This window comes from Daphnia pulex, chromosome 5 (genome assembly GCF_021134715.1).
Source record: "Daphnia pulex isolate KAP4 chromosome 5, ASM2113471v1".
NCBI lineage: Eukaryota > Metazoa > Arthropoda > Branchiopoda > Diplostraca > Daphniidae > Daphnia > Daphnia pulex.
The window spans coordinates 5,302,576-5,330,182 of NC_060021.1; the positions used below are offsets into that span (position 1 = coordinate 5,302,576).

The window sequence follows — 27,607 nt, forward strand, 5'->3', positions numbered from 1 at the left end:
TCTTGCTATTCGTTAGAGAAAAAAGCCCTGTGGTAACGTTGGGGAGGATCGTTAGAGACAGCCGGCCATCCATCCTTCTTCCATCCATCCATCGCCGCCGGGTGGTGCGATGCAATCCTTTTAAGTCAGTCGACGAGCGGAAGACAAGAGAATCCATATTCTGCAATCCTTTCGACCTGATAAACGAGCGGCCGATTCAGTCATTAAGAGATCGAAAAGAGAAAAAAAAAGGGTCGTCGTCGCGAAGATGAAGAAGGAGAAAAAAGAATAAAACGAAGACGCGTGTAGATCAACCCCTGCGTGGGATCCTGTGCGCTGGCGCAAGCGCCGAGCCAACAGTTGGGAGCATCCAACAAACACGCACGTACATACACACCACAGATGAGAACGGCACGAACGGAGTATTACTCAGGTCACTTTGAGCCATTGCCCGGTTATTTAGTGAGCGCTGCCAAAAGAGAAAGAACCAGATCGAGTTGACGACATTCATCCGTGCGGATCGAGCATTAGGTTCACGCTCGACAGCCGAAGAGATCAACTGGTGACGACGTCTAACACATTCAATTCAATTGCTGATTCTTGGAGTGTTTTCAGTGAGCTGCTGAGCCCCATATCAAGATTCGCAACGGACCACTGCGTTGGTTTTCATCTTTTACCGTTGTCTTTTCCTGCCAGACGAACAACAGTTGCGTGGTAAGTTGTCCAGATTTAAGGTTCCATCCTAATTAATTTTGTGAAGAGTCGAAATAATTTTAGAATGTGATGGATTGGTATCATGTTCCGTATCAACTGGATCAACAGATGTAGGCTATTGTTTTTCAATCCTCATCTAGCTTCCTCTTCCGACATTAGGGCCTTTCTAATTGAAAACAAGTCGGTTTGGCTTTACTTTACTCGAAAACATGCGTGGGAGTCTTAAAGAGGATTAGGAAATAAGATTTCCAACGTTGGTTGACAAGTCAGTATCCGGCATTCTTGGTTCGTTAAGAATTCTGCCCGTTGATGAGGCCAATTGTGGAACCGACTGAATAGAGGCAAATTGAAAGGCTTGAACGAAACGAGTTAAATTGATTCGAGCAAAGATCCTTGCAAAACAGTCCACAACCTCCACATTTAGCGATTGCTGGCTCTTAAGTATGCGGATCCGGAGGAGGGGGAAGATTTCACTTTGAATAAGCGTGCCCTGTTGTTAAAAACTGTTAGTTAATGTGGACGAGATGCTTTTGAAAGTTTTAAGACGGTAGTTTATTACCTCTTCAAACTGGAATCGGTCAATGGCTTGCAATCCATCCGCTTTTGCATTCATCCAACCAGTGTTTTGCTACTATGGCGACTAAACCTCATTTCTCTTTGATATCTGAGCATTCAAAAACAAGTCAACCAAATAAAGTAGGCCAATTAAGCTGAAAGATTTGCCATTCAATAGTATATTACCCCTTGGTTGTTTTTTAACCATATTCAAACAGCAGGGAGTATTTTTAAACTTGCGAGTTCTTTTTTTTATCGATCTAGGAATGATTTTGAAAGGGAAGTAAAATAAAACATAAAGTAAATGTGAATGCCCTAGATGAACTGTATTTGCCTTAATTGCTCTGTTTGCGTTCATTTGTTATTCACAACATTTGAGTTGGTTCCCGCTACCGTTCTAGGGACTAAAATGGTCAGTAATAAAGTAATTAGACGAGAGAAGTGATTGGACTACCGTGTCTCAAAACAACAAGAGTTTATAAAGCTCCTTTTTTTGTTACGCTTGTTGTTTCCCCTATACACAGCCGAGGGAATCGACCAAAAACTTGTTTACTCTTGAAATCTCCCGTAACTGAATGATATTCAAATGAAATGCGTGCCGTGATTTGAAAAAAGACGCTCATCTTGTCCTCTATTTTCTGGTATAGAGCCCCTTTTATGTAAAGCAAATACGCCTTTACGCAGGATGGATCCCTCTCTCTTTTTAACAATGAAGAGCTATCAAACCGTTGAGAGGCATCATCATCGTCGTCATGCGGATTCACATACAGAATCGTTTGGGGCACAAGTATATTGGGAGCAGCGGCTGGAGACAACAACTCTTCACTTGTTCCTTCGCTATCAGCGACAGCCAGCGCTTGGTAAACACAAGTGGTGTTGAAAATAAAAAGGAAAAGGCAGCTGTCAAAAGCTTTGCGGAGAACGCCATCGCACTGAGGATTTTTTCCTGAGTGTGTGACAGCCATACCGTCGCTTTTTCTATTCCATTCTGTGGCTATTCTTATTTTTCGATTGTGGGCGGTTCAAACAGGAATCGATAACGTATAAATAGGAAAATAAGCAGCGTACCATACGACTCTTTCTTGTCAAGTTTCGCTAGATAATCTAAAAACAGTTTTTTTTCTTACTTCTATAACTGCATCGGATTGTTCTTTTTCTTCTTCTATCTTTTAAATTTTTTTTCCTTTATTATTTTTAGGAAATCGGATGAAACGTATTGAACCACTTGGGGAGAATGTCCATCGATTCAGGGAAGTGAATCGGAAACAAACATCGTCAACGACATCCCGATTCAATTTAGAATTATAAAAAAGATCGGTTTACAAAAGCACCAAAGAGGAAAAACAAGTGTGGCAATCAAATTCATCGGTGCTGTGAACCATGGCTAACGTAGCCCAACTCATCCGTCGACAGAGTAGCCGTGAGCTGCTCCGAGTGCCCCTCGATCGCCTAGAACTCCGTGAATTGCAGCACCGATTGTTGCCAACTCCTAGCGATCAAGCGAATGCTGGTCCGGCGCTCTACGGAACGACTAATGCCGCCTTCGTGGAAGACGGCGGCGCCCCTTCATCGTCGTCACCATCCATCATCCAGCAGCAGGTAAAAAAAAATTATTTTTCTTATTCAGACACATCTTTTATCAATGCCTGACAAATGGAGAGGGGTCGTATCGATTGTGGTGTTGAATTTGATACACGGGAACTCTTTGCAGACAATTCAACGTCTCGAGAAGATTAGGAAAGTGATTTCCCATCTGTAAAGTGTTTGTCTATTTAGCTACCCGGTGGCGGAAACGGGCGCTCCTGCTCAGCATATTACTTTCCGCAAAGAGTTGCGACGGAACCTTTTCGTCGGGAGGATTCCGGTAGAACGGGTAGGGGGAGCACACATGTCGCTTGGGTTTGTTGATCCGACCCTCGATTGATTGCGCAGGAACGAGATAGGGAGGGAGCGAAGAATAGGACGGAGATTGTGGGGATGTTCCGATTTTGTTGGGCGAGCGTCTTTTCTTTTTTTTTCTGTTTTTCAATAACATGAGCTGCTCCTTGACTCTACTTTTTCAATCTCGTTTCATTATATAATGTAATATATTACTATACGGGACCGTACTTTATTGACATGCTTATTAATGGTCCTTTTTTTATTCGAAGGAATTTTATATGATGGAATGACGTCACCGATTCTTTTAGATCCATTTTTTGTTGTCCTTGGCGAAATCTATCGTTTCTTTTTGTCCTAAATTTAATTTCTTCAAATTGCTCAACAATGGAAAAAGGAACGTGGCTGCTCTCATTGTCGTGTTGCTGTCTGGTTTACTAGTTTATGTCAATGAAGGGAGTTGGCCAATTAAGTGTAGTTCAATGAAGCGAGCCGCCACGTTTGGCCTCTGTGTCTCATCTTGTGATTATCATTGAGGTCCAGTTGTTACCAGTCGATTATTGCAACTATGGCAACAGGGAGCAAAATAACAACATGACGTCTGCTACTTTGACAAGCATATCCAATATCCATAGTAAACGATTGATTTATGATAAAAAATGTATAGCTAAGTTCCCAAGCGTCAACGACCGATGGTTGTCCAAGAAACAGAACGTTTTATTTTTGGTGTTATGGTCGAATATTGATTAACGTCAAATGTGACAGAGTTTTTTGCTTGGACTGAGTAAACTGGGATAAAAACAAAAGTGCTGGCGATCCTGAAAGAAAAAGACGCAAACGAACCGCAAACTAAAGTCACATGAGAGACAAATGGCTCGCCGGTCGTTGTCCCACGTCCTTATCAGTCGAGCTACAAGACCACAGACAGCGCTCGGGAAAAGTACTGATCCCGCACCAATTCCATCTGTCGCTGCAGTTGTTTGGGTTCGAGCCAAGCGGAACAACACAGTCGCTGTTGTCGCGTACAACGACTGTAACTTGGTTGTTGCTTTTCGTACTCAAAAGAGAAAGAGAGCGGAACTTTTGGGTTTTATATTGACTTTAAATTTGGAGATGATGGAAAAAATGTCACTAACACGACTGGTCCCAAATTTTATTCAACGGCCGATAAAACAGGTTTCATCATGGCGGTTGTGGTGGGTTTGAAAGAAATAAACGGATGCAGCGGATGATAATATAACAAACTAGTCGACAGGGCAAAATCGATCAAATCTTTCCATTCCGCTTGACGCAACCGTGGGGTAGGGATTGATTTTGAATTCGCCTTGCAGCCATCCATCGTCAGTATTAATGTCGTCGATCAATCACACATGGAAGAAGATGATGACAATAAAGACAACATTGCCCGCTTACTTTTTATAAGATTTCAAGACCATTTTAAGCCCAGCTTTATTTCGGTTTCGTCTTGATTATCTTTTTTAGCCATTCCTTTTTCTGGCGTTTTTTCACAGCAAAAGTTTTATTGATTCCCCCAATTCGAGAATAGTTTACGTTCAAATTCAACTGTAAAAAAAAGCCCTTTCGCTGTTTCATGATTAGACATATTGTCGAAAAAAAAATGGGTTGCACCCTTACTTGAAAGTTGTATTCTCCTCATTAGTATCTCCAGTTTATGCACAGTCGTCCTGCTCAGCCAAGTCTTGTTCTTTAGCTTTTTATTCTTCCCCTTTTCTCTGTTTCATTTGTTACGTCTTGCGTTGAAAAGAGAGATGGAGGGTAGCGGGTAGCTTTTCTTTCTTGTACCGAAAGATTAATAGTTGAATACCCGTAGGAGCACTTTCAGACTCTGTTGAACAACTTTCAGGTCTTTAGGGATGAGAAGCCAATTTTTTATAAAAAGACGACCGAGTACACACATTTAGGGAGCAAAAACAACTGGCTATTTTACTGCAGAAGGAAATGCTCATTTACTTCTTCTAGTTTAAATAATAGGAGAATGAATTGGCATGGGGGAATAACGACTGTGGTGCTTGGAATCCAGTATAAAGATAAAAGTATTGCAGATCTTTAATATCAGATAGACACGATTCATTCATAGCTCTTTTATGTACATCATAAAAAACATCTGCTTGGCAAGATCTTGCGCTTGAGCTTTCCGACCGCGTACTTCATACAAAAACGGTACCAATGACTATTGTTATCATTTTGCTTTTATTTGGTCACGTAAAAACCCAATAACCGAATCGGTTGCCAAGTGTTGTTCTGACGTCAAGGAATGTGTTTGATGTGCATGCCAGTCTTTTATGGTTCATAAGACATTGAATAATTGACAAGCATATATTCGATATATTCATCGATCACGACAGCATTTAAACTTGGGGTCGAGCGGTGCATCTAATACTGCGTCATCAACCGCCCGCAATCGTTTGACAAGTCTGGATCGGATCGACGAGAAGGAAGAACACATCAACGGTGTCACCGGAGGAACTGCCGGTATAATAACATCGTCGGATGATAATAAAGGGGTGGACGTAGAAGGTGCAGCAATTGTTGGTCAGACGCCATCCGGAGCCGATCCCTCTTCCGGCGACGAGCGTGAGAATTGGGACAGCAAACTCTCGTTTCTTCTAGCCACTATTGGCTATGCTGTCGGTCTTGGCAATGTCTGGAGGTTCCCTTATTTGGCCCAGGTAAAGTGATCATGTCGTACTAATTAAAACTATTTAACTAAAACGTCTTATTTAACTAATCGACTAACATTTGCATATCTATATTACTAACTGACAACAGAAAAATGGTGGAGGTAAGCGCAAATTTTCATTCCTTGTTTTCTATAGAGTCGATTGGTTTAAAACTCGAATTCTTTTACGTCCAGGTGCTTTCCTCATACCTTATGCCATCATGCTGGCCGTGGAAGGACTGCCGATCGTATTTCTAGAGCTAGCTATCGGCCAGCGTCTTCGCAAAGGAGCCATCGGAGTCTGGGCTCAGATTTCTCCTTACCTGGGTGGCATTGGCATAGCATCCACCGTCGTCTCTTTCAACGTGGCCCTTTACTACAACACAATTATCGCTTGGTGTCTCTACTACCTCTTCCAGGTACCTTTCTCATTCCAATTTTCAAGTAGTCCAATTGACTTATTACTTGGAACCAAAACGAAAACAGAGTTTCCAGTACCCGTTGCCGTGGTCCGAATGCCCCAAAGAATATTTTGAGAACGGATCGTACGCAATCAACATGGAATGCAAACAGAGCAGCCCGACGCAGTACTTTTGGTACAGGGAGACTCTAGACATATCGCCTGATATCAACACACCACAGAGTTTCAACTGGAAAATTACCCTGTGCCTGTTTATCGCCTGGCTAATGGCTTACCTATGCATGGCCAAAGGTATACCAGTGTCATAATATTCTATTATAGTATTTTACAGAAATAATGCATCCGATTCTTGTGCAACAGGGATTGCCTCTTCCGGAAAAGTCGTTTACATTACGGCCACATTCCCCTACATTGTTTTGATCATCTTTTTCGTTCGAGGTACGTACACCAATTTTCTATCAACTCGTTCTTATAGTTAATGTTCAAAGCTGTTAACAATGCCCACGTTATAAATAGGAATGACGCTGCACGGAATGGCTGACGGATTGGCTCACTTATTCACTCCAAAGGTAATAGACGTCGCTACTAATAACAGAGTGTACTACGCGTAGTTGATTGTCGTCTTGTGAAAAGAACGTGTGCCATACTGTACCGCTGAATAGAAGGAAACAGCTCAGCCTGGCTACTTAGAGCGTATAGAACCCGACCCTCTTCTCGTATTGATTACAGTCATAGGGATCAAGTATTTATAGACCACACATACACACAGAGGCTAGGAATTCCTAGGAATTCAATCACGGGTTTCCTGCGTGTTGATTCTGCTTTCGCTGTTAGCAGATGATGAATCGTCCTCGTGCCCGTTGTGCTGCAGCTACTTGAGATGCTCGTTTTGATCGATTCCGGCTGTGTCAGAGTGCTGATTACATATTTGATTAATTCAACTCATTAACGCAGTGGGAAAAGTTAGCCGATCCCGTCGTCTGGCTTGAAGCTGGGACGCAGATTTTCTTTTCTCTCGGCCTGGCGTTTGGCGGATTGATCGCATTCTCGTCGTACAATCCAGTCAGTAACCATTGCTACCGCGACGCCATCCTCGTTTCCCTCACCAACTTTTTCACTTCCATGTTTGCGGCAGTCGTCATCTTTTCCGTGATTGGTAATTTAACTCCGTGTGTTATTTAATTAAGTTGCCAACGATTTCATTCTGTGTGTGTTGACGACAGGATTCAAAGCGAGAATGACGTACGAGAACTGTTTAGAGACTCGAAATCAAACCCTGGGCCGGCTCTTCGATACCACCGTCATCGGAGTAAGCGATTTGGCCGGCGACACCATGGGGTCGGACGGGCGACATCTCAGCGCCGTACTGCAAGAACTACCCGTCTGCGATCTCCAGCAAGAGCTCGACAATGTATGCAATAATCAACCATATAGAAACTCAAGTTCATTCAGTTCACTAAGGTGTTCAGTTTTGGCTTTTGCTCATTTGCCACTCATTTGGTGCTTTGTTTGTTTGACGATGAATTCAGACGGCATCGGGTACCGGCTTGGCTTTCATCATTTGCACAGAGGCTGTCAATCAATTTCCATTGGCCCCTCTATGGTCCGTCCTGTTTTTCTTGATGCTGCTCACCCTGGGTATCGATTCCCAATTCGGCACACTCGAGGGCGTCATCACGTCCATTGTGGACCTCAAGATTTTCCCACGTGTGCGTAAGGAGATACTCACAGGTCGGTGGTTATTTAAAACTTGGTGCGAAAGCTTACCGTTGGGAATCCATTTCTTTTTCTCCCCTGTAAAATATCGATTGCCATTTATTTTCCCGTGCGTCGCTGTGTATGCGCGTGATAAGCGCCCAAGTGGCCGTCCGAAACTTTCTATCCCACCTCAAACTTTGCTAGTTAAACTAATAATAATTCACGCGCGACGTCATATCATTACAAACGTGAATCCATCACGTCGATGGTTCACAACTGAATGAACTCGTGTTGCCCATTTGTGTTTAATCGATAATCGATTGTGGGTTTCTTCATTTTTGATTTCTCGACAGCTACCTTGTGCGGTTTCTGTTGCGTCCTCTCCATCATTTTCACCCACGGCGCCGGCAATTACATATTCACGCTGTTCGACGATTTCAGCGGAAATGTCCCTTTGCTCATTATCGCATTCTTCGAGTGTATTGCCGTTTCCTATTTCTACGGTCTTGATCGGTAAGTCGGCGTTTCATTCAATTTATAATCATTGCTGACGCCACACTTGCCACACGTCAGATTTGCTAACGACATCGAACTGATGACCGGCTCCCGCCCCGGTATTTACTGGATGATTTGCTGGAAATATCTCTCTCCTTTGACCATGTTGATCATCGTCATTGCAAGTTTTGCCAAAATCATTGTCGAAGGCAGCGGATATCTGGCGTGGGTGGCCGAGGCAGGAACCACTCGTCACTTGGATTGGCCACCATGGGCTCAGGTGCTCATTGCTGTCCTCGTTTTGGTATCTGCCCTTTGGATTCCGGGCATTGCCATCGCCAGGTAAAACAAATAATATTATTGATTCATTTTGTTAGAATTGCCAAATATGATCGATTTTTTGTATGTGATAGAATGTTTGGATGTCAACCACTAGCTGATGAACCGCCGGCCTGGTTTCCGGCCGACGAGCTACGTGAATTCCGCAAATTGACGGACGTTCACCATCAACCATCGACCATGGAGAAATTGCTGTTTTGCATCCACGACGACGGCACCGAAGGCTTGTGTTTTCCGACGTCATCGTCCGCGCAGTCGAAAGCTAACAGCCCGTGACAAAAATCCAATGAATGTAAATCACTTCCGTTCCATCATCTCCGGTCGTTTTTTTTTCTTTCTTTTTAACATTTCCCCCCCAATCTTAACCCCATGTCTCTTTGTCTGCTTCCTCTTCTAAAAATGAGCTCCTCGAATTCAGGCTGCTGAAAACGAAATCGAATGGCTGTCTTCAATTCTTTCTTGTAAACAAAAAAATCGATGCCCCATTGTTTTTCAGCGGGCGGAATCCGGTCCTACGTTATATTATCGCGTGTGCGCAAGCAAGTGAAGCGTTAAGTCATTTATAGCTGACATCGCCATCTGCATTCACACCGTGTACATACAGCACGAAGATCGTGCTGTTGTCATCTAAAGGCAAATAATGAACAAAGGACTAGATTAATGTTCTGGAAAGGCTTTTCCTTCTTCCTTTTTCTCTCCAGCAATTTTCTAGTGGATCGATTCACCAACTTCATTTCTATTACTTTAGTACCTCTTATCTTTTCTTATGATTCATTCGCTCACCGGTGACTGCCCAATGTAACTAACTCGGTTAACTCGGTGCAATTAATTAGACATTGATCGACCGTCGGTCCTTTACCGCTCGCTTAGCAACGTCGAGAGAAAACGCCACGGTCCCGGAGTCGACGTGTCGGCAATTATTTCCTTTCCCCTAAGAACGTTGAAAGAAACGAGAAAGAATGAGCTGTTGCTGTTGCTGTGATGTGTCTCTCTTTCATAATACTCTCCTTCGCTATTATAGGAGGATCTGTCGTTGGCGATCTCTTTTTTTTTTGTAACTCAGTGTGTGCAGTGTGTGTTCTATCATTTGTTAGCTGGCGATCGACCATTAACATTAAGTTGACGCATCCTAACAACGGTTTAACTTATACTTGGTTGATACTACTAGCTCTTTGTTTTCCATCTTTGTCTTTCCGACTCGTGTTATATTCTACTCTTAGACCAATCATTTCAATTGTCCTATTATCAACATTCAATGCGAAATCGATAATTCCGCACAAAAAGCAGAATCTCCTAAATTTTCCTTTTGACCTTGTTGGCGGGTTTCATCCAGCTCCGAAAAATCGAAGCAAATGAAATACAATTTATGGTAGTATTAAACAAGTTTAATGCCTTTTGGTTCATGTTGTGGTTTCGCTGATGGTGAATTTGTTGAGGTTTTTTTTACGGGTCTTTGGCTTCTGTGCAAGATGCTCTTTCACTGTATCATAAACTCGCATCTATTTATTATTCCATTTCAGTAGTTCCATCCATGGGATGGGAGTTGACTCTCGGGTGCAGTCTCCATAATACCCTTAATATCCTATCAAATCTAGTACATAGCCTACATGATGGACGATGTCTCTATTCGTTGTAATAAATAGCCGATAAATAGTTGTCTCGTGGTATTCGGGTCGATATTGTAAGCTTCCTTGTGGCGCAAGTTCCCGCACGCTAAATTACGTTTATATCCACTGTGTAGTTACTTCACTGGTCGAAATTCCTAACGTATTTCAAAGTTCACTTCTTAATAGTCTCTCTCTTAGTTTGGCCACCACTCTCGTAGTCCATTGCTCATAGACCTTCTGACCTGTCGAATCGCAACTAGAATCAACTCCTGGCGGGAGCAATATAATACCATTGATATAATACCATGAACTTGAATAGTTCCGAGGGGTTGTCAACTCGATCCGAAGGTGTACGGATCTTAAATCCAAAAATCATTTTTTCAGATTTTTGGGATTTTTTCAGATTTTTTCAGATTTTTTCAGATTTTTTCAGATTTTTTCAGATTTTTTCAGATTTTTTCAGATTTTTTCAGATTGCTATAAAGTCTTATTTTACCAGATGGAACACCCATTGATTGACGTGGCTTTACTTTACAGATAATTGTCCAGCGCTGGACAATTTCTTTGCAAACCTCTGACAAAATTTGGAATGTAACTTTGTGCCCAGGTGAAAGTTTGAACTTGGACGGGCACCGTGAAAAGATAGATCCAAATATTTGTAGTTTTTCTTCTTTATTCATAATTTCGAGAACATCAGGATCACCAAGTACATCTCGGATGTACTCTTCAATCATGACACTTGACTCATTTACTTTAGCCAACGCACGAATTCCACTAAAATTGAGATCGTTAAGTATTTTTTTAATACTTTCAGGTACAATGACCTTGTTTTCTTTTAACAATTCCCATGTATCGTCATCCTCTCTAGAAATACCAGAATTTATAGAAGTCATTTTTCCCATCAAAAATTCCTAGCATGGCACTGACAGCAGACAGACCAAGAGACAGACAGAAGCCCAAGGGGAATTATTAACACAGTAAGGGGAATTAGAATCGATAACGAAAAAAATCGATTCTTGTAAAATTTTGTCGATTTATTAAACCAAAATTCTTGGAATTTTGGGATTTTTGGGATTTTTTGATTTTTTGATTTTTTTTATTTTTGGGATTTTTTAGGGATTTTTTTGAAAAAATCCGAGGGTGTACGAGGATTTTTTTGAGTTGACAACCCCTCGAATAGTTCTCTTTGTATTGACGTTAACTATTCAATCAAAAGTAAGTGAATGTTATTTAGGCTACCGTTCACCACAAAAGCGCTGCCAGTTGTTTATTGTCTTGGAGGTTGGCAAGATCTCCAGGCCGATGCCATTTATTTCTTCACTTCACTCCCGAGGGGAAAACATCTCCACGTATTTTTTTTCTCTGAATGTTTTAACACGTCTAACCTTCTCTTCTATATCTTTTCTTAGCCGTGTGTTTGACCAAATCGCTTGTCGATTTCAATCGCCCTGTACAGCGCTGACACAAGCCGTTCTTCCAGCTGGCGCGATTTTGCTGCCAGAGGAAAGATTCTGTTACCGTTATGCAATGGAAAAGTGGGGAAGACTTTATATAGTGTCAACACTCAACGGTACGAAAAAACGGAGATAAAAAGGATAAAGTAATATTTTAACTTTTTCGTAAAAAGAGAAAGAAACGGTTTCATGGAAATGTACAGTGTAAAATGTTTAAATTTTCTCGAATTGAAAAGACTTGCTGGGCGAGCATACTATCTAGGAAAATAAATTATGGTATTTACCAATGGCAAATAAAAACCTTCCCTATGGCAATATAGTTGGGTCTGATAGACATTTCTGGGACAGACGCCGAACAATGTCACGATTTATTTGTCCTGACTTTTATTCGGACGATCAATCATATCGCTCTATTATCCCCCTGGATTATTTTTGCCCACCAAAATTTGAGCAAGCTATAAAAGATGAAAGGAATTATACAAAAAAGAGGCTATAAAAGTACGTGTATCACAATGTCTGAAGAGAAATCGATCGAGCGTTTTACCCGAAAAATTTGAAATTCAAAAGAGCGGTATGATTTGCCCGTGGATGATGCGACCATCCATTTTGTTGTATGTTTGGGAAGGAATATTAGTAATAACACAAAAACTGGGTTTGTCTGATAATTTTTCTGAAGTTGCTGCATGGCACGAATCGATCCGGCAGTGCAGTGATTGGCTTTGGAACGCCTCGACCAGTTCGGCGTCGTCTCCGGATGGACCGATGAAATAATCGCATGCAAACATATTTGGATGATTCCGCAGACAGCATTTTAAGTGGTCGACGAAAACGGTGAAACGTGTCCGGATGTCGACGAGATTCACGCCGGATAGGGCTGCCAACATTCCCGTGACGTAAATGTCGTCAATCCAGAAAAAGGGGGAAGATTCAGAGTGTCTGACTAGTTGACTAGCAGCTTGGACCGTGGTGACGTAAGCCCATCCGGAGACGAACGGTGGATATTTAGATGGAGCGTAATCGTCTCGACTAACGTACCACTTGCTGGCCTTGTCTCTCACAGGATTCCGTTCGTCACCAGTCAACACTGCTCCCGCGATTTGCAAACCTGTTAATAACTTGCTGCGAACGAGGTCAAGCAACTGAAAAAGATCGACCGCTATGTCGTCATCCATCTTCAAAATCAGCTGAGCTTGTGAGCAATAATGGGCGGAGTACTTTAAGCCCATGACGTGCTTATAACTCAGGTTGTGATACGATTCGATGAAATCCCCTTGAACGATATCATTGTAATTTATATGTTCTTCTTCAATGACGTGTTGATCCACTTGGTGGTAACCGGTTTGGGTGGGATTGATTTGTGCCAGCAGGAAAACTCGGGTGATATTGAACGTCCGCAACGCCTCGATCGGTAGAGCTCTACGGAAAGCATTACGTAGTGCGACGTGACCCGGGTGTGACGTAACTATCACCAACAGGTCAATCTGGCGAGTACCGCACGCATCCGAATTGAGCAAAAATTCAAAATTTTTCAAGTTCACCAAAGTCCAATTGGACGGATAAAATTGATGGGAACTGGCTGGTCTAGGTCTTCTCGGCCACTGCTGATTCTTGGTGGCGTACAGGAAAAATAAAGCGACGCAAACGAAACAACAACACAAAGTTAAAATGCGTCGAAAAAGATGGTGATGACTCGAAATCATATCTTTAAAAAACTTATCTGCACCATCGCCCATCAACGATGGTGCGGAACACAGCAGGTAAAATCTAAAAGAATTGAAAATGACTAAACTGTGATGACCACTGATGACCGACTGACGCGAAATGCGAGGAGAATCGAGTTGAAATAAGGGAGGTGGGGCTGACATGTTCCATTCGTCTGAGTAAGGAAAAAGAGAGAAAAGGAAGTATTCGAGGTGCATAACCATTTAAGGGCATCTACAAATATGGCCATGTTTGAGGCGCTTTACGTTCGTCTATCGGATGGAATGCATTAAGGCAGCCTATCCTCTACTCTCTCTTCTGGTTTCCTCACGTCCCGATGTTTGCCTTTTCGATTCTCGTTTGTGAAGCTTCGGCCGAGTGCCAATAATTGTACGGAAGTGGTCAAACTCTAGTGGCATCACGTGTTGGGTTAGATGCAAAATGATCATTGAACTAATTTTACGACGAGATAAATAAATAGAGTAATTTATTAATAATCTTTATGTTTTTTTTTGTAAACCAAAATTGGTAGAATTTAAAAAAAAAAAATTATTTTCGAGCCATTAAGGGGGAGGTCTGTCAACTCCATAAGAAAATTTCCCTTGGGCTGCGGCAACGGTTTTTCCGAGCTCCCCTTTTTCTCATCCTCCTTCTTTTGAACTGCTACGAGTTCTTTGCTGCCATCTCACGGCAAACATGTGACGTCTCATCAGTGCATGCAGAGTTATAGATGTATGGTAGAACAACTGCCTGTTAAATTTTCCTCTCGGAAATTTTTCCCAAAGTTGCAGCCAATATCGCAAATCGAAAGTGGGAAAATGGGCTTAAGTATCGATTTAGACCTTATTGTCAGCGCCAACAGCGGCCATCTACTGAAACTTTGTTCATTTTGGTACTGGAAAAAAACAATGTGTTTCCCAACACACCCGCTGTGGCTCTGCAACTAAGGTCTGGCCAGAACACTTCCAGGGGGAAAAGGTAATGAAAGGCCTTTCCATATAAGTGGTTAAACCATACATCTATGGCTCTGGTGCATGAGTGCAGACTGCAGAAGAAAACCAGAAGAGGCTTCTCTTTTTCCTTTCTCAACCGGCGAGTCCATGATGATTTCCCCCATATTTTCACCCTATCCCTCCCTTTTACCACCCTCAAAAAAGGAGGAAAAACGGGGAAATCAGCTGCTTTATGATTTGAAGCCTCGATTTTTCTTCTCATTGGCTCTTGCCCGGGCAAGGATAGGGAATTTGGCCACACCTCTCGCCTTCATGGCAGTAGGTACAAGTAGCTGATGACCTATTATAGGCTACCTGATGACCTACGATAACAGATGGTCACGCCTATTGCACCTCACCGGTGAGGTACTCCAATGCCCAATACTTGCTATTGCACCTCACCGCGGCGTTGCCAAGTTTTAATATTTTTTCAAAATTTATTTTTCGTCTGCCAAATTATTTGACACCTCGTTCATGGTGTATTAGTATGGTGGGGGAACTTATGGTTGGAATCGGCTATCTCGGCTGAAGCCAGTGGTCGCACCTGATAAGCGCTGCCTGGTGGACAATTGGGTGAACTATGAGCTAAAAACCCCCTTGAATGCTGTCAACGGTTTGAAAATTCTCTAAGTCCGATTGCACATTGCTTGTGTTACTTAGTAACCTATAATATCCTATTTTGATTGTTATTAGACTAAGTAGATTTGTGTTATATTAATATTGTATGAAATAACCAAAAATATGAAAATAAATTGAAGCAAAGAAATTTAATTGAGATTACTTTGTATTTACATGCGCTGTAGTTCCGAGTTTGAAACTTATAACAACTACTAACATAAAATATAACAACAGTTTGAGACACTGTATAGTGTTTTGAAATACCAGGAAGAGTAGAAGTGACAGGCACAGGAACTGAATCCATGATAATGTCGTCTTCAACAGTGGCTTGGCTTGGGCCAGGATCTAATTTTAAAAAATGAAGCATAACAACAGTTTGAATCACTGTATAGTGTTTTGAAATACCAGGAAGAGCAGAAGTGACAGGCACAGGAACTGAATCCATTATAGTGTCCTCATCAAACATCACATGGCTGGAACCAGAATCTAATTACAAAATAACAAATAAAAAAATTATGGATTTAAAGGAAATTGCTCAATCAACATAAGTTGTTGATAAAGTTATACCTGAGAGAGCATTTGTGCAAAGCGATTTAGTTATAGGTTGGGAACTGTTCCTACAATCTGTGCGGTGAATAGTAGTTAACTGATTTTGAACTATGCTGGAAATAGGTGTCCTCAAAATTGACGTAATTGTTTTGCATCTTGGCTGCAGTTTCTTCTTCTTCACAGGACCATTTAGAGGCAAATCTTCCAATGCTGGGCGTCTGTTGTTCTATTGTCTTGTAGGCCCTGAAAAAAATATGTTGCGAGGCCCTGAAAAAAATATGTTGCGTGTGAGTTATACTGACTGAAGAGTGAAGCAATTATAATGTACATATTTACCTAACACATGCTTTGGTGTAGCTCCTTCTCTCAGTCGCCATTGTTGTGGATGTAATTGGCCTAGAATAAATTTACCCTTTATGATGTCTTCTTCATCAAAATGACGCCAACACAAGCGTGACGAGTCTCTCCATTCCTCTAGACGATGTTTGGGTACTTTAAAGAATATGGCTGGGCCATTTTCTTTGTCTTTTCCAGTATAACAATCTTCAATGAAGCACCGTTTTACCATTTTTGGATAAATTTTACACTACTCATCAATCAAACGATCAAACCATGATCAAACGGTTACATCGTATTCGAACATTAAATGGACGTCTTCGAACGAACGTGAACAAAAAATTAAAATTTTTAAAAGAAATTAGTATCTTGGTTCATAGAGGGCACCAGAGAAGGTGTGACCAGACCTGCAATTGGCTGTTAAGAATTTCGACTTTTGCACTAAGCTCCGCCTCTTGTCCGGAAACTGGCTTCATTCGAGATGGCCGATTCCAACAAAAGTTCCCCCACCATACTAATACACCATGCCTCGTTTAAACTTTTTGCCCCTTTCTTCGCAATAGAGTTGGCTAACGTCCGAAGTTGCCAGTTTTCTGAAATTGTGAAAAATCGATTGGACACGTAAAAGTAAAATGTCTTACATTGCGGCTTATGGAGTTACGCCCGTTTTAGTTTTAGTTTTTAATTTTCTCATTTAAGTCGTCTTCAGTTGCTATTCTTAATTAGATAACTACATTCCTTAGTTATCAGGTAATCTTTTAAGATTTATTTCCCCTCGATAGTCATTGTAGTTTATTTATTATGAATTTTTAAGTAAAAGGCATTTGGTTTTCAAGGACAATATCCTGCCCCGAGGAAAGAGAACCCCGCGCCACCCCTTTGTCCCCTCTTAGTTTCTTCCTTCGTCACTTCTTTCCATTCTTCTCTTGGGGCAGGAAATGGCGATATTTTTTCGTAAACACGGTAGGGACGTTTACTTAAAAATTCATAATAAATAAACTACAATGACTATCGAGGGGAAATAAATCTTAAAAGATTACCTGATAACTAAGAAATGTAGTTATCTAATTAAGAATAGCAACTGAAGACGACTTAAATGAGAAAATTAAAAACTAAAACTAAAACGGGCGAAACTCCATAAGCCGCCATGCAAGACATTTTACTTTTACGTGTCCAATCGATTTTTCACAATTTCAGCGAACTGGCAACTTCGGACGTTAGCCAACTCTATTGCCTCGTTCAATTGGATTCGCAATTTTTCGTTAATCAATTGGTTTGATTAACAATGCTTATTTCTTATTTAATATTTATGGTGTGCATAAAGGAAGAGGGAATGATAGGAAATAAATCTCTGCTGTAGGCCTACATTCTACGATGGCATTCTGATTGTAACCAGGTTCATAGAATATTGTGTTTGAAATTAGTTTGATTAACAATGCTTATTTCTCATTTATAGGTGTGTGCTAATGAAGAGGGAATGATAGGAAATAAATTTCTGCTGTACATTTTGTTTGTTTCGATCAACGAAAGCTCTTGCAACACAATCAAACAAACATTAAATAAGAAATAAGCATTGTTAATCAAACCAATTGCAAACACAATAAGAACGAGGCAATTGCATGCAATTGCGAAGAAAGAGGCAAAAAGTTCAAGAACGAGGCAATAGGGCTTTTTCACGTCGCGAAATCCGACTTCCAGAAATCTGGCAACGCATGATATGTCTAGTTTTTTTTCCGTTTACATGGCAAAGGCCATAAGAAATCTAAGTGGCTTCAATAAAAAAAATCTAGTGTTTTTAATTCGAAATATTTCTTCAAAAGAATTACACAGTGCTCTAGGTAAGATATCGGTCGTTAATTTGATGTATAATTTACTAGGACTTAAAAATTGTTTTGGGCTAAAAATTTAAATGTAAAACTTTGTTTTGTTTTTTTTGAGGGAAGAACGGGAGAAAGAGGGAGAATGGGAGGGAGGAGGGCGTACGAAAAAAAGGGGACCCACGTTTCCTCTTCTCCCCCATTGGTCCCATTCTCTCTCTTCTCCCCGTTCTTCCCTCAAAAAAACCAAAACAAAGTTTTACATTTAAATCTTTAGCCCAAAACAATTTTTAAGTCCTAGTAAATTATACATCAAATTAACGACCGATATCTTACCTAGAGTACTGTGTAATTCTTTTGAAGAAATATTCCGAATTAAAAACACTAGATTTTTTTTATTGAAGCCACTTATATTTCTTATGGCCTTTGCCATGTAAACGGAAAAAACTACACATGCGTTGCCAGATTTCTGGAAGTCGGATTTTCGCGACGTGAAAAAGCCCTATTGCGAACACAATAACAAGTTAGGCAAACGAAAAAAATAAACACAAATAATTTGGCAGACGAAAAATAATTTTTGAAAAAATATTAAAACTTGGCAACGCCGTGGTGAGGTGCAATAGATTTTACCATAACAGATACACACTCGTTTGAAAAAAGAGTCGTCGTAGTTATTTCACGGGTTTTTTATGCCTCTTACAATTCTGAATTCAAGGCTTAAAAATGTCGGACGTCTCGCACCATATCGCCTATCTTTTAGAAAAGGTCCCATTCTTAATGTCAATTATAATAAGTCCCTTAAAAGCTTGTTCTTCATGAGCACAATGCATGCTCTCTACTGTATCCAAACAGTCAATGTAATGCAAAAAAATTCACTTACAGATGGCTTCCTGCGATAAGGATTTCCGATTCATGGCAACCAATGATTTGATGGGAGAGTTACAGAAAGATTCCATCAAGTTGGATGATGACTCTGAGCAAAAGGTTGTTAAGATGCTTCTTCACTTGTTGGAAGACAAAAATGGTGAAATTCAGAACCTGGCTGTCAGATGGTATGCATAGTTAAACTAGAAATGTACAGAAATTCACGCAGCACTTATAATTTTGATTGAATTCACAGTCTCGGACCTTTAGTTTCCAAAGTGGAGGATGTTCAAGTGGAAACGATTGTTGAGCATCTTTGCACAAATATGTCATCAGACAAGGAACAATTAAGAGATATCTCTTCAACTGGTTTAAAAACTGTTATTAGTGAACTCCCTTTGACTGCATCTGGAATGGCAGCATCTGTAAGTTCTACAGAGTGGCATATTTACTTTATTTTCTATTGATGTTTATAATGCTTTGGTTTGCTACCCAACCAGGTTTGTAAAAGAATAACAGGGTGCTTGAACACAGCAATTGCCAAGCAAGAAGATGTGTCAGTACAACTAGAGGCCCTTGATATCTTGGCTGATTTGCTTACCAGATTTGGTAGTCTCCTGGTCTCCTTTCACGAAGCTATCTGCGAAGCATTATTACCCCAGCTAGCTTCACCCCATCTTGCAATACGCAAACATACAATCCAGGCTTTAGGCCACTTGGTTATGTCTTGCCATCATACCCTTTACGTGAAGATTATGGAACACCTTCTTGATGGTCTGGCCAAGAACTCTACCACTTCAACAACCAGAACTTACATTCAAGCAGTTGGTGCTCTATGGTATCCAAACACTTGTTCAGTTGATAACTTAATTGTTGCATCATAAATGCTAAATGTTTTCCTCTAATAAAAACTAGTCGACAAGCCGGTCATCGCTTTGGTGAGAACGTGGAGAGAGTGGTGCCGTCTCTCATTCAGTTCATTAACGTAGATGATGATGAACTCCGAGAGTTCTGTCTCCAGGCTTTTGAGGCACTCGTTCACAAATGCTCCAAAGAGATGACACCTCACATTGGTACTCTCACTGGTGTCTGCCTGGAACTATTAGCCTATGATCCAAACTACAATTACGAAGTACGAAACATCAGCTAACATTTATTTGAATTATCAAACTTACAGAGTGATGATTTTTGTTGTAGGAAGAAAACGGCAAAGATGACGAAGGAGATATGGAAACTAAAGAAGAAGAGAATGAGGAAGAATATTCGGATGATGACGACATGTCTTGTAAAGTGAGTAAAGGATTTCATTATCGGAAATAAACGTAAATATGTTAATTTTATTCTTCACCCCAGATTCGACGATGTGCTGCAAAATGCTTAGAGGCGATTATCAGTACCCACCCAGATTTGCTAATAGATTTTTACCGTACCATTTCTCCTGTGTTGATCGGTAGATTCAAAGGTTCATAAAATTCAGTAGTTCTGATCAAAATTGGAACAATTTATCAAAATATTTCTGGCATTTTCAGAGCGTGAAGAAAACGTAAAAGCTGATATCTTCCATGCATTCATTGCTCTTTTGAAACAAACCAAGCCATCTGGATCTGTTCGCGACGATGTTACTGGCTTCGGCGCTAATCAAGAGATTTACAGCGTGTTGATGCAACAAGTCCCTCTCATTATTCAAGCCACCAGTAAACAAATGAAGGTAACGAAAGGTTCCCTTTAGTTCTTGGAATGGTAAATACTTACACTTTTAATCCAGGACAAAAGCCTAAAAACTCGACAAGGTGTGCTTGCTCTTTTGACCGAGCTAGTTTTGGTTATTCCTGGGTGCTTGAGCCCTCATTTCAGTCAGTTGGTCCCAGGAATCCTCTTCTGTCTCAAGTATTTTTTTTTTCCCGCCGGCATCGTCGTTACCCACCGACCAACTAACTCTTTGATATATTACAGTGAAAGGAATGCGAGCTCTCCGATGAAAATAGATACTTTGCAATTTGTACACACGGTACTAATTCACCATCCGCCCGAAGTGGCTCACGAGCATATTGCAGCATTGTTGCCTTCTTTGTTGAGTGCTGTGTCCGATCCGTTTTACAAGATCACATCCGAAGCTCTTTTGGTTCTCCAGCAATTGGTAAATGTTTTTGACTGAAATATTTATTTGCAATTCACTTTAAATGCTTCTATTTTTATAAAGGTGCGAGTGATGCGTCCATTGGATTCAGCCACCACATTTGACTTTACACCATACACAGTCTCCATTTATGATAGCGTACTAGTCCGGCTAAAAGCTGCTGATTTGGACCAGGAAGTCAAAGAGTGCTCCATTTCATGCATGGGTTTCATAGTTTCTCATCTGGGAGATCACCTTGCTGGTAAGAAATTAAAAATGATAAATTCTGCATACTTTTGAATTCACAATTTCTTTGCTCAGATAAACTAATGGTATGCCTCCCCATCTTTTTGGATCGTCTTCGAAACGAGATTTCCCGGTTAACGACAGTCAAAGCTTTAACAAAAATTGCTTCGTCTCCGTTACACATCAATATAAGCCCATTGTTGCCCGAAGCACTTCCAATTCTTGCGGGATTTTTGCGTAAGAACCAGCGGGCACTTAAACTAACTACCCTTGCTTTGCTCGATCCTATCGTCAACAGCTACAGGTAATAACTTACTTAAAAGTTTTATGTTTTCTCCTCTTGGTTCCCTTTAAAACTTATCTTTCTTGGTTTTTTTTAGTGCTGCGCTAACACCGGAACTACTGCATGCGGTTTTGACCGAAATACCGCCTCTGCTGTCGGAATCTGATTTGCACATCGCGCAGCTAACCCTCAATTTGCTCACTTCCGTTGCTCGGAATCAGCGTTCGGCGTTTCAAACCGGTGGAGTTAATGGAGGCATTTTGTCCGAAGTCTTCAATCTCTTGCGCTCACCTTTGCTTCAAGGTGTGGCTCTGGGATCCCTTCTCGATTTCCTACAGGCTTTGGTCGAATTTAATGCACCGGGTAAGTGATTATTTTTTCTTAATTTTAACCGTTAAGCTAAGATGTTCACTATTATTTTCCATGCAGGATCTGGTCTTGGCTACCGCGATTTGTTGATGTGTCTGATGAATTTGGCGTCAAAACCTGGTCTCCACAAGACTGCCCATCATTCTGTCGCCCAGGCTGTTGCAACACTGGTTGTGACGCAACCTGTTTCTGAAGCTTTTACTTTGGTACAGAATTTTCTACAGGAAGCTCAGAGACCTCATTCTGATTGGCAACACATCTTTGCCTTGCTCTGCATGGGAGAAATCGGCAAACGAATGGATCTTCACCAAGTCCCAGGGTTGGGACAAGCAATCATCGATTCCTTCGGCCCACCAAATGAAGAAGTATTTCTAATCTTTTCTAACGTTAACATCAATCTATATCCGTTTTCTTTAGGTAAAATCTGCAGCTTCGCTCGCCCTCGGTTCAGTAGCAGTGGGAAATCTTCCAGCTTTCTTGCCCTTCATTCTTACTCAGATTGAAACTCAATCACGGAGTCAGTATTTGTTGCTCAACTCGTTAAAGGAAGTGATTACTTCGCTGTCACTTGGAACCGAGGCCATTGCACAACTGCGCCCTTTCGTACCCCAAATTTGGGATATTCTCTTCCGTCTCTGCGAGTGTAACGAAGAAGGAACACGCAATGTTGTGGCGGAGTGCTTGGGAAAGCTACACTCTAGGAAAATCACAGATCCAGAGGGATTTCTTCCACGACTTCCAGTAGCTCTGAGCAGCCCTAGTACGTTGATGAGAACCACGATCGTCACAGCAGCCAAATTCACAATTTCTGATCAAGTCCAGTCCATTGATCCTCTGCATCGTCTTCCATCTCGTAGCTATTGGGATGATGCATTGAAATTTCCCAGCCCATTACTCCTAGGAATAAAAGCAGTAAGTTTCAAACAAACAGGTCTCAAAGGCATTCGAGTAACTCCTGGTTCTGTTCCTTTCCCACTTTAGGCTGACAGCATGATGGAGCGACAGGAAACACTGGAAGAAAATGTCATGAAAGAAGAAAAGGAAGAGAGCATGGGACAGATGGAAGAGGAGAGAAGTCAACAGCAGTTGTTTTTGGAGAAGAAGATGAGGGAGAGAAAACAAAAAAAGGCTGAAAAGAAGAAGAGGAAAAGGATTGAGAAACGAGAGTTAAAGAGAAGGGAAAAAGATGCCGGTAAGAATGTAACCTAACCTAACCTAACCTAACCTAACCTAACCTAACCTAACCTAACCTAACCTAACCTAACCTAACCTAACCTAACCTAACGTAACCTAACCTAACCTAACGTAACCTAACCTAACCTAACCTAACCTAACTCAACCTAACCTAACCTAACCTAACCTTACCTTACCTAACCTGACCTGACCTAACCTAACCAACCTAACCTAACCTAAAGTCAAACTTTATTTTTTATTTTATTAATAAAGTTTTCTATGTTTATTTATAGATAATAGGAACGATTTTGACGACGACCTGTATGATGACGATGAGGATGATGATTTTGACGATTTGATGACCAGATGGCCAGGATTTTAGAGGCAGCAAGTGTCGAAATCAAGCCCCTTTGTGGCGCCCTCGAGATTTTAAAAGTCTCCTTTCTTTTTTTTTCCTGGTTAGGAAATATAAAAATTGAGTTATCGTATTGTCTTCTCTGTTTGTCATCTCATACTCTCACTGTTGCACCTCTTGTGTGGAATAAAATCTCCGTCTTTTGTTTTTCAAATTAGGGTGGGTTCAAAATTCTTTTCTAATACTACTACTAAATGACGCTAGTTGTTCGTGTGCCCGTGGTCTCGCAAAATTGAACTGAAACTTGACCCGTTTCAATAAACTTGTATTGGTAAACCGTTTTTCGGGCAAAGTTTCTGGGTAATTACCCAAAATTAACGCAGCCAATATTTAGATTCAATCCCATGCCGATAGTATCGATAGCAACCAGAACTTTACAGGGGTGATCGGGATTATTTAACCTCTTGGCTTGCGCTAATTTAGTTCTATGTGGTAGCGATGTTTATTGAAACAAATCAAAGTCTTCCGGTCTATAATCTTGTCTAAGGTTCCAAGAGATACATCTTCGATAATTAGCTCCGTAAAACCATTATATATCGACGCGTCTCGAGTTTTTCGCTTGCACTCATGGGAATTTCTTATACTACATCATTTGCGGCGGCTTTACTTCAAACATGCACCTCTTCAGCAACTACACCCAATAATGCTCTTGGCCATGCTCAACCGCGACTAGGGTCCTTAGATATCTGAATCTCTCGTCTATAAAACGGAAAGGGGAAAAAAGGGGCGGAGTTTGTTTGTGAATCTGTCTGGGTGTTTGTCTGTAGGTGTGAGCGCGCGCTGTGATTGGTCCACGGGCGACTACCTGCGAAAGGGTCGACATCGCCCGGGGCTACGACTGACCTCGCTCGGCGGCTTGACCAAAAGAACGCCTAAAAGCTCAAACAAAGGCGATCGCTCGCGGGCAAGGGATCCACGGGCAAGGGGAAACGGTACGGGCAAGGGAATTTGCATAACGGGCTAATTTACACTAGCCCAACTAAAGACCGGCCCTGGACGGGCATAAAGTTACTAGTCCTATACTATAATACAAGTCGTCGCTTGGGCGGAGCAAAAAAACTTGTGCTCACGCGGTGATTGGCTCCTACAGTTTCTACCTGTTTTGGGTTCTTCACCCTCAAGGGAAAATCCTCGAGTTGCAAGAGGGGAGGCTGACTCGCTGAAGGGGGGGGGGGATCTAGCTAGGGGAGAAAATGTGGCGAAAGAAACACGGAAATTCGTTCGTTTTTTTTACCTACGATAGCTGTTAAGCGAAAATGACGTTTGTAAAAAATGAACTTCATAATTAACACTAAAGAAAATGTGTTCACAAAAAATTAAAGACTAAAATCGGCCTACTAACTTATAAATAACGAGACGGCAGTATGTGAATTTCACTTACCACGGTTGGAGCTACGGCAAAGTATTTAAAGGGTGGCAGTCTGGCAGAAACAGTTTGAACTTTAAAATGAAATTGCTCTTTTTCACATGGAAAAGTCTTTTGATTGTATAAGTGTTTAATTCATAGTTCCTTTTGGAACTTAGAATTAAAAGTGAGAATAGACCTGATTTCAGGGAGAAAGAAAATCGCTTAAATATTGTGAAAAGAGTATCTTCTTCGTCGGGGTCTAACACTCCGGCTACTATATCTAATATATCGCGAACCATTTTGCTACCTAAAATCAATAATAAATATCCGTTAATTAACGGATTAAAAATAGAAGACAGTGAGTGACGAATAATAAGAAAAAAAAATAGAAGAAAACAAATTTGATTCACGGTCAAACACAATGCAAATATGCAATTGACTAAATTGCTACTCGGAAAAAAATGAGTGACGGGTAACTTATCAAAAGACAACAATACCAGTCTTAAATTCAACTGTTTGTATACGCATCCGCGACTAAAACAGACCAAGCTTTCAGGGAAAAGACGAATAGTACTAACAAAATTAAGCGAGGGACAGAATATCAGGCGACGAATCGACGGACAGGCAACGAATATTGGGTAATAAATAAACTACGGACAAGAAATGAACAGGCTAATCAAGATATCACGCAATTCAAATAAATTGCAAATAAAAAAATCTTTACAACTTAAAAAGAAAAAAGTGATCAAAAACCGAAAATTGTCTAGAAAGAAGAAAATTAACTGGCAACAAGGCGACAATGAATTTGACAGGCAAGATGTCAATAGGGGGGGAAATTTAAATCACTCTGAATCAAAATAAAACATCAATCAAATCAATTGCAAATAAAAAAATCTTCGCAAATTAAAATGAATAAATGAAAAAAAGTGATCAAAAACGAAAAAGGTCTAGCAAGAAGAAAATTAACAAGGCATCAATTAGATTGATGGGCCAGATGTCAACAGGGGAGAAAAATTTGCGAAGCAAGTACGGAAATTTGTAAATTTTTCAAATTTACGACAGCTCTGAAGTGAAAGCGACATTTGTAAAAAATGAACTTTGTGGTTAAGGCCAAGAGGAATATGTTCATGAAATAATAGAAACGGGAGTCGGCCAACTAACTTATAAATAACAAGCAGGTAATGTGTAAATTTCACTCATCTTTGTTTGAGCTAGGCAAAGTATATGAAGGGTGACGGTGTTTTTTTAATAACCCGATCTTTTCTGATTCTGTGACGGAGAGATAGGGCCGCTTTGAATTTTTATATATAGTTCGGTTTCGTTGGGCTCTCCCTTTAGCAGAAAGAAAATTAACTGGCAAAAGGAGAACGACAAGGAGACAATGAGATTGACTGGCAATTTGTCAAATGAAGGGGGAGGGACTCAATCATTCTGAAACAAAACGAATAAAATTAAGCAACTCCTGAATTGCAACATCGTCCAATCTGTAAAAAATAACTGCCACTGACTTTGCCGATACAATCGGCAGCTGAGCGGATGTAGAGAGGATACCTCCAGCGGGACTCGAACCTGCGGGGGTGGGGGCCCCGGAGGGGCACCCCCGGTACCGCGAGAGGAGCTAGGATAAGTTGTAGGTTTATTTTCGAAGTAATTTGGAACGACGGGAAAAGTAAAAGTCCAAATTGTTTACGAAAAACACGAATTCACGTTGCCTTGGTGAATGATTCATGCACCAAATTCTTATGTTCCCGTTACGTTAGCTTACAACTGGCACAAGATTACTAGTTTCATCAATAACAGCAGCCCATGAAAATACAAGTTTTCATCACCAATAGACCTCTTGCACCGTGCGGATAGCAGGATTCTTGTAGTCCGACAATGCTACAATCCGCCATCTTAATAAAACCACACCCTTTTTTTACATGGGCTCTTATGGAAGTATTTTTTCAAAGTGTTTTTTCTCTGAGCTGGATAACAACTTCGACCAAAGAAAAATAAAGAAAAATACTACATCATTCAGGTAATCCGTAGCATGTAAGTTTTCCACTATTGAAGTAGTGGAAGTCATATTAATTAAATGTTTTGTACAGGGCATATGGGCATTGTTTACATATGTAGGACCCAAACATGTATAGTATACTTATAATTTTTAACATTTTCCCACTGAAACACTTGGTAATTGATTTTTCCTTATTATTTAGATTGTCATGTGTGTGTGTGTGTCAATTTTACACTGAAACACGATACGGAAAACAAGTTAATGTTGCGAATTGGAGATTTTGAATTGGAGATTTTGTTGCATCTGCCATTGCTGTGTGATTGTGAAGACAAAAACGTTCCATGTCATATGTGTTTGTCCGTTCAAAGCAAGGTAATTTTATAAAATTATTAGTTTAGATGTGCTATAATAAACTCATTCTTTATTTAGCACTTGGACATGCTTTGGAGTCTCCCGTTCTGTTATTGCAGCATGTTCTGTGACTGTACATGAGGGATCATAACTGAAACCACAGATTCAGCCTTTACTACAAGAAATTGAAAAACTTCTCGTTTGATCTCTCTTGAGGGACAATGCTGTGATTGAAAATACAATTGCCATTTGGCTGTTCATTGTCTAAAATCTCATCTTTTACATTAATCTATCAGGTTCTCCATTCCATTTTGTAGATTTTGATATAGAATGTTCATTTCAATCCACAACAAATATGTACAGCATATCGGTTTGTTGTTAAAACTATTACATTCAAGAGTTAACCCATAGAGTTCCTTCTGTGTGAATTATTAGACGTGCACTACTTGTTTAATACAATTTTTAAATGTTTATTAAGCAGAACTTGAGAAGAGATTAGGATAAAAGACAAGGCCTCTAACAGTATCATCTCTACAAATCAATCCATTTCTTTCCATGAAATAAAGACGTTCTTGTGCCAACACAATCGATATTTGGAATTCCTGTGAAA

At 40.7% G+C, this 27,607-nt stretch overlaps 3 protein-coding genes and 2 long non-coding RNA genes across 5 annotated transcripts; 3 read left to right on the top strand and 2 right to left on the bottom strand.

The window, feature by feature from the left end:
• Nucleotides 1–16: 16 nt before the first annotated feature.
• Nucleotides 17–10,667, top strand: LOC124195014 (sodium- and chloride-dependent transporter XTRP3-like). Its single transcript, XM_046589471.1, has 14 exons — nucleotides 17–693; nucleotides 2,447–2,847; nucleotides 5,493–5,816; nucleotides 5,917–5,929; nucleotides 6,002–6,225; nucleotides 6,293–6,518; nucleotides 6,588–6,665; nucleotides 6,744–6,796; nucleotides 7,182–7,383; nucleotides 7,451–7,638; nucleotides 7,757–7,958; nucleotides 8,279–8,438; nucleotides 8,499–8,762; nucleotides 8,834–10,667. The coding sequence occupies exons 2-14, from the start codon at nucleotides 2,629–2,631 to the stop codon at nucleotides 9,033–9,035; spliced, it is 2,355 nt and encodes a 784-aa protein (XP_046445427.1). The 5' UTR covers nucleotides 17–693; nucleotides 2,447–2,628; the 3' UTR covers nucleotides 9,036–10,667.
• Nucleotides 10,668–12,306: 1,639 nt separating this feature from the next.
• LOC124195016 (beta-1,3-galactosyltransferase 5-like) lies at nucleotides 12,307–13,961 on the bottom strand. The gene has a single exon (XM_046589473.1). It carries the CDS (start codon nucleotides 13,743–13,745, stop codon nucleotides 12,381–12,383), a length of 1,365 nt encoding a protein of 454 aa, XP_046445429.1. The 5' UTR covers nucleotides 13,746–13,961; the 3' UTR covers nucleotides 12,307–12,380.
• A 1,318-nt stretch (nucleotides 13,962–15,279) lies between these two features.
• LOC124195018 lies at nucleotides 15,280–16,665 on the bottom strand. Its single transcript, XR_006875105.1, has 4 exons — nucleotides 16,017–16,665; nucleotides 15,699–15,947; nucleotides 15,537–15,617; nucleotides 15,280–15,476 (listed from the first exon to the last, which is right to left on the bottom strand). It is a non-coding gene; the product is annotated as an uncharacterized LOC124195018 (long non-coding RNA).
• Nucleotides 16,666–18,273: 1,608 nt separating this feature from the next.
• On the top strand, nucleotides 18,274–23,453 carry LOC124195019 (cullin-associated NEDD8-dissociated protein 1-like). The gene is made up of 17 exons (XM_046589474.1): nucleotides 18,274–18,598; nucleotides 18,716–18,885; nucleotides 18,954–19,122; nucleotides 19,198–19,535; nucleotides 19,613–19,829; nucleotides 19,895–19,987; nucleotides 20,051–20,159; nucleotides 20,227–20,405; nucleotides 20,463–20,584; nucleotides 20,651–20,834; nucleotides 20,898–21,075; nucleotides 21,135–21,363; nucleotides 21,440–21,705; nucleotides 21,772–22,076; nucleotides 22,129–22,623; nucleotides 22,693–22,903; nucleotides 23,178–23,453. The coding sequence occupies exons 1-17, from the start codon at nucleotides 18,557–18,559 to the stop codon at nucleotides 23,264–23,266; spliced, it is 3,396 nt and encodes a 1,131-aa protein (XP_046445430.1). The 5' UTR covers nucleotides 18,274–18,556; the 3' UTR covers nucleotides 23,267–23,453.
• Nucleotides 23,454–26,621: 3,168 nt separating this feature from the next.
• LOC124195020 lies at nucleotides 26,622–27,470 on the top strand. The gene is made up of 4 exons (XR_006875106.1): nucleotides 26,622–26,667; nucleotides 26,738–26,776; nucleotides 26,849–27,018; nucleotides 27,076–27,470. It is a non-coding gene; the product is annotated as an uncharacterized LOC124195020 (long non-coding RNA).
• Nucleotides 27,471–27,607: the final 137 nt, after the last annotated feature.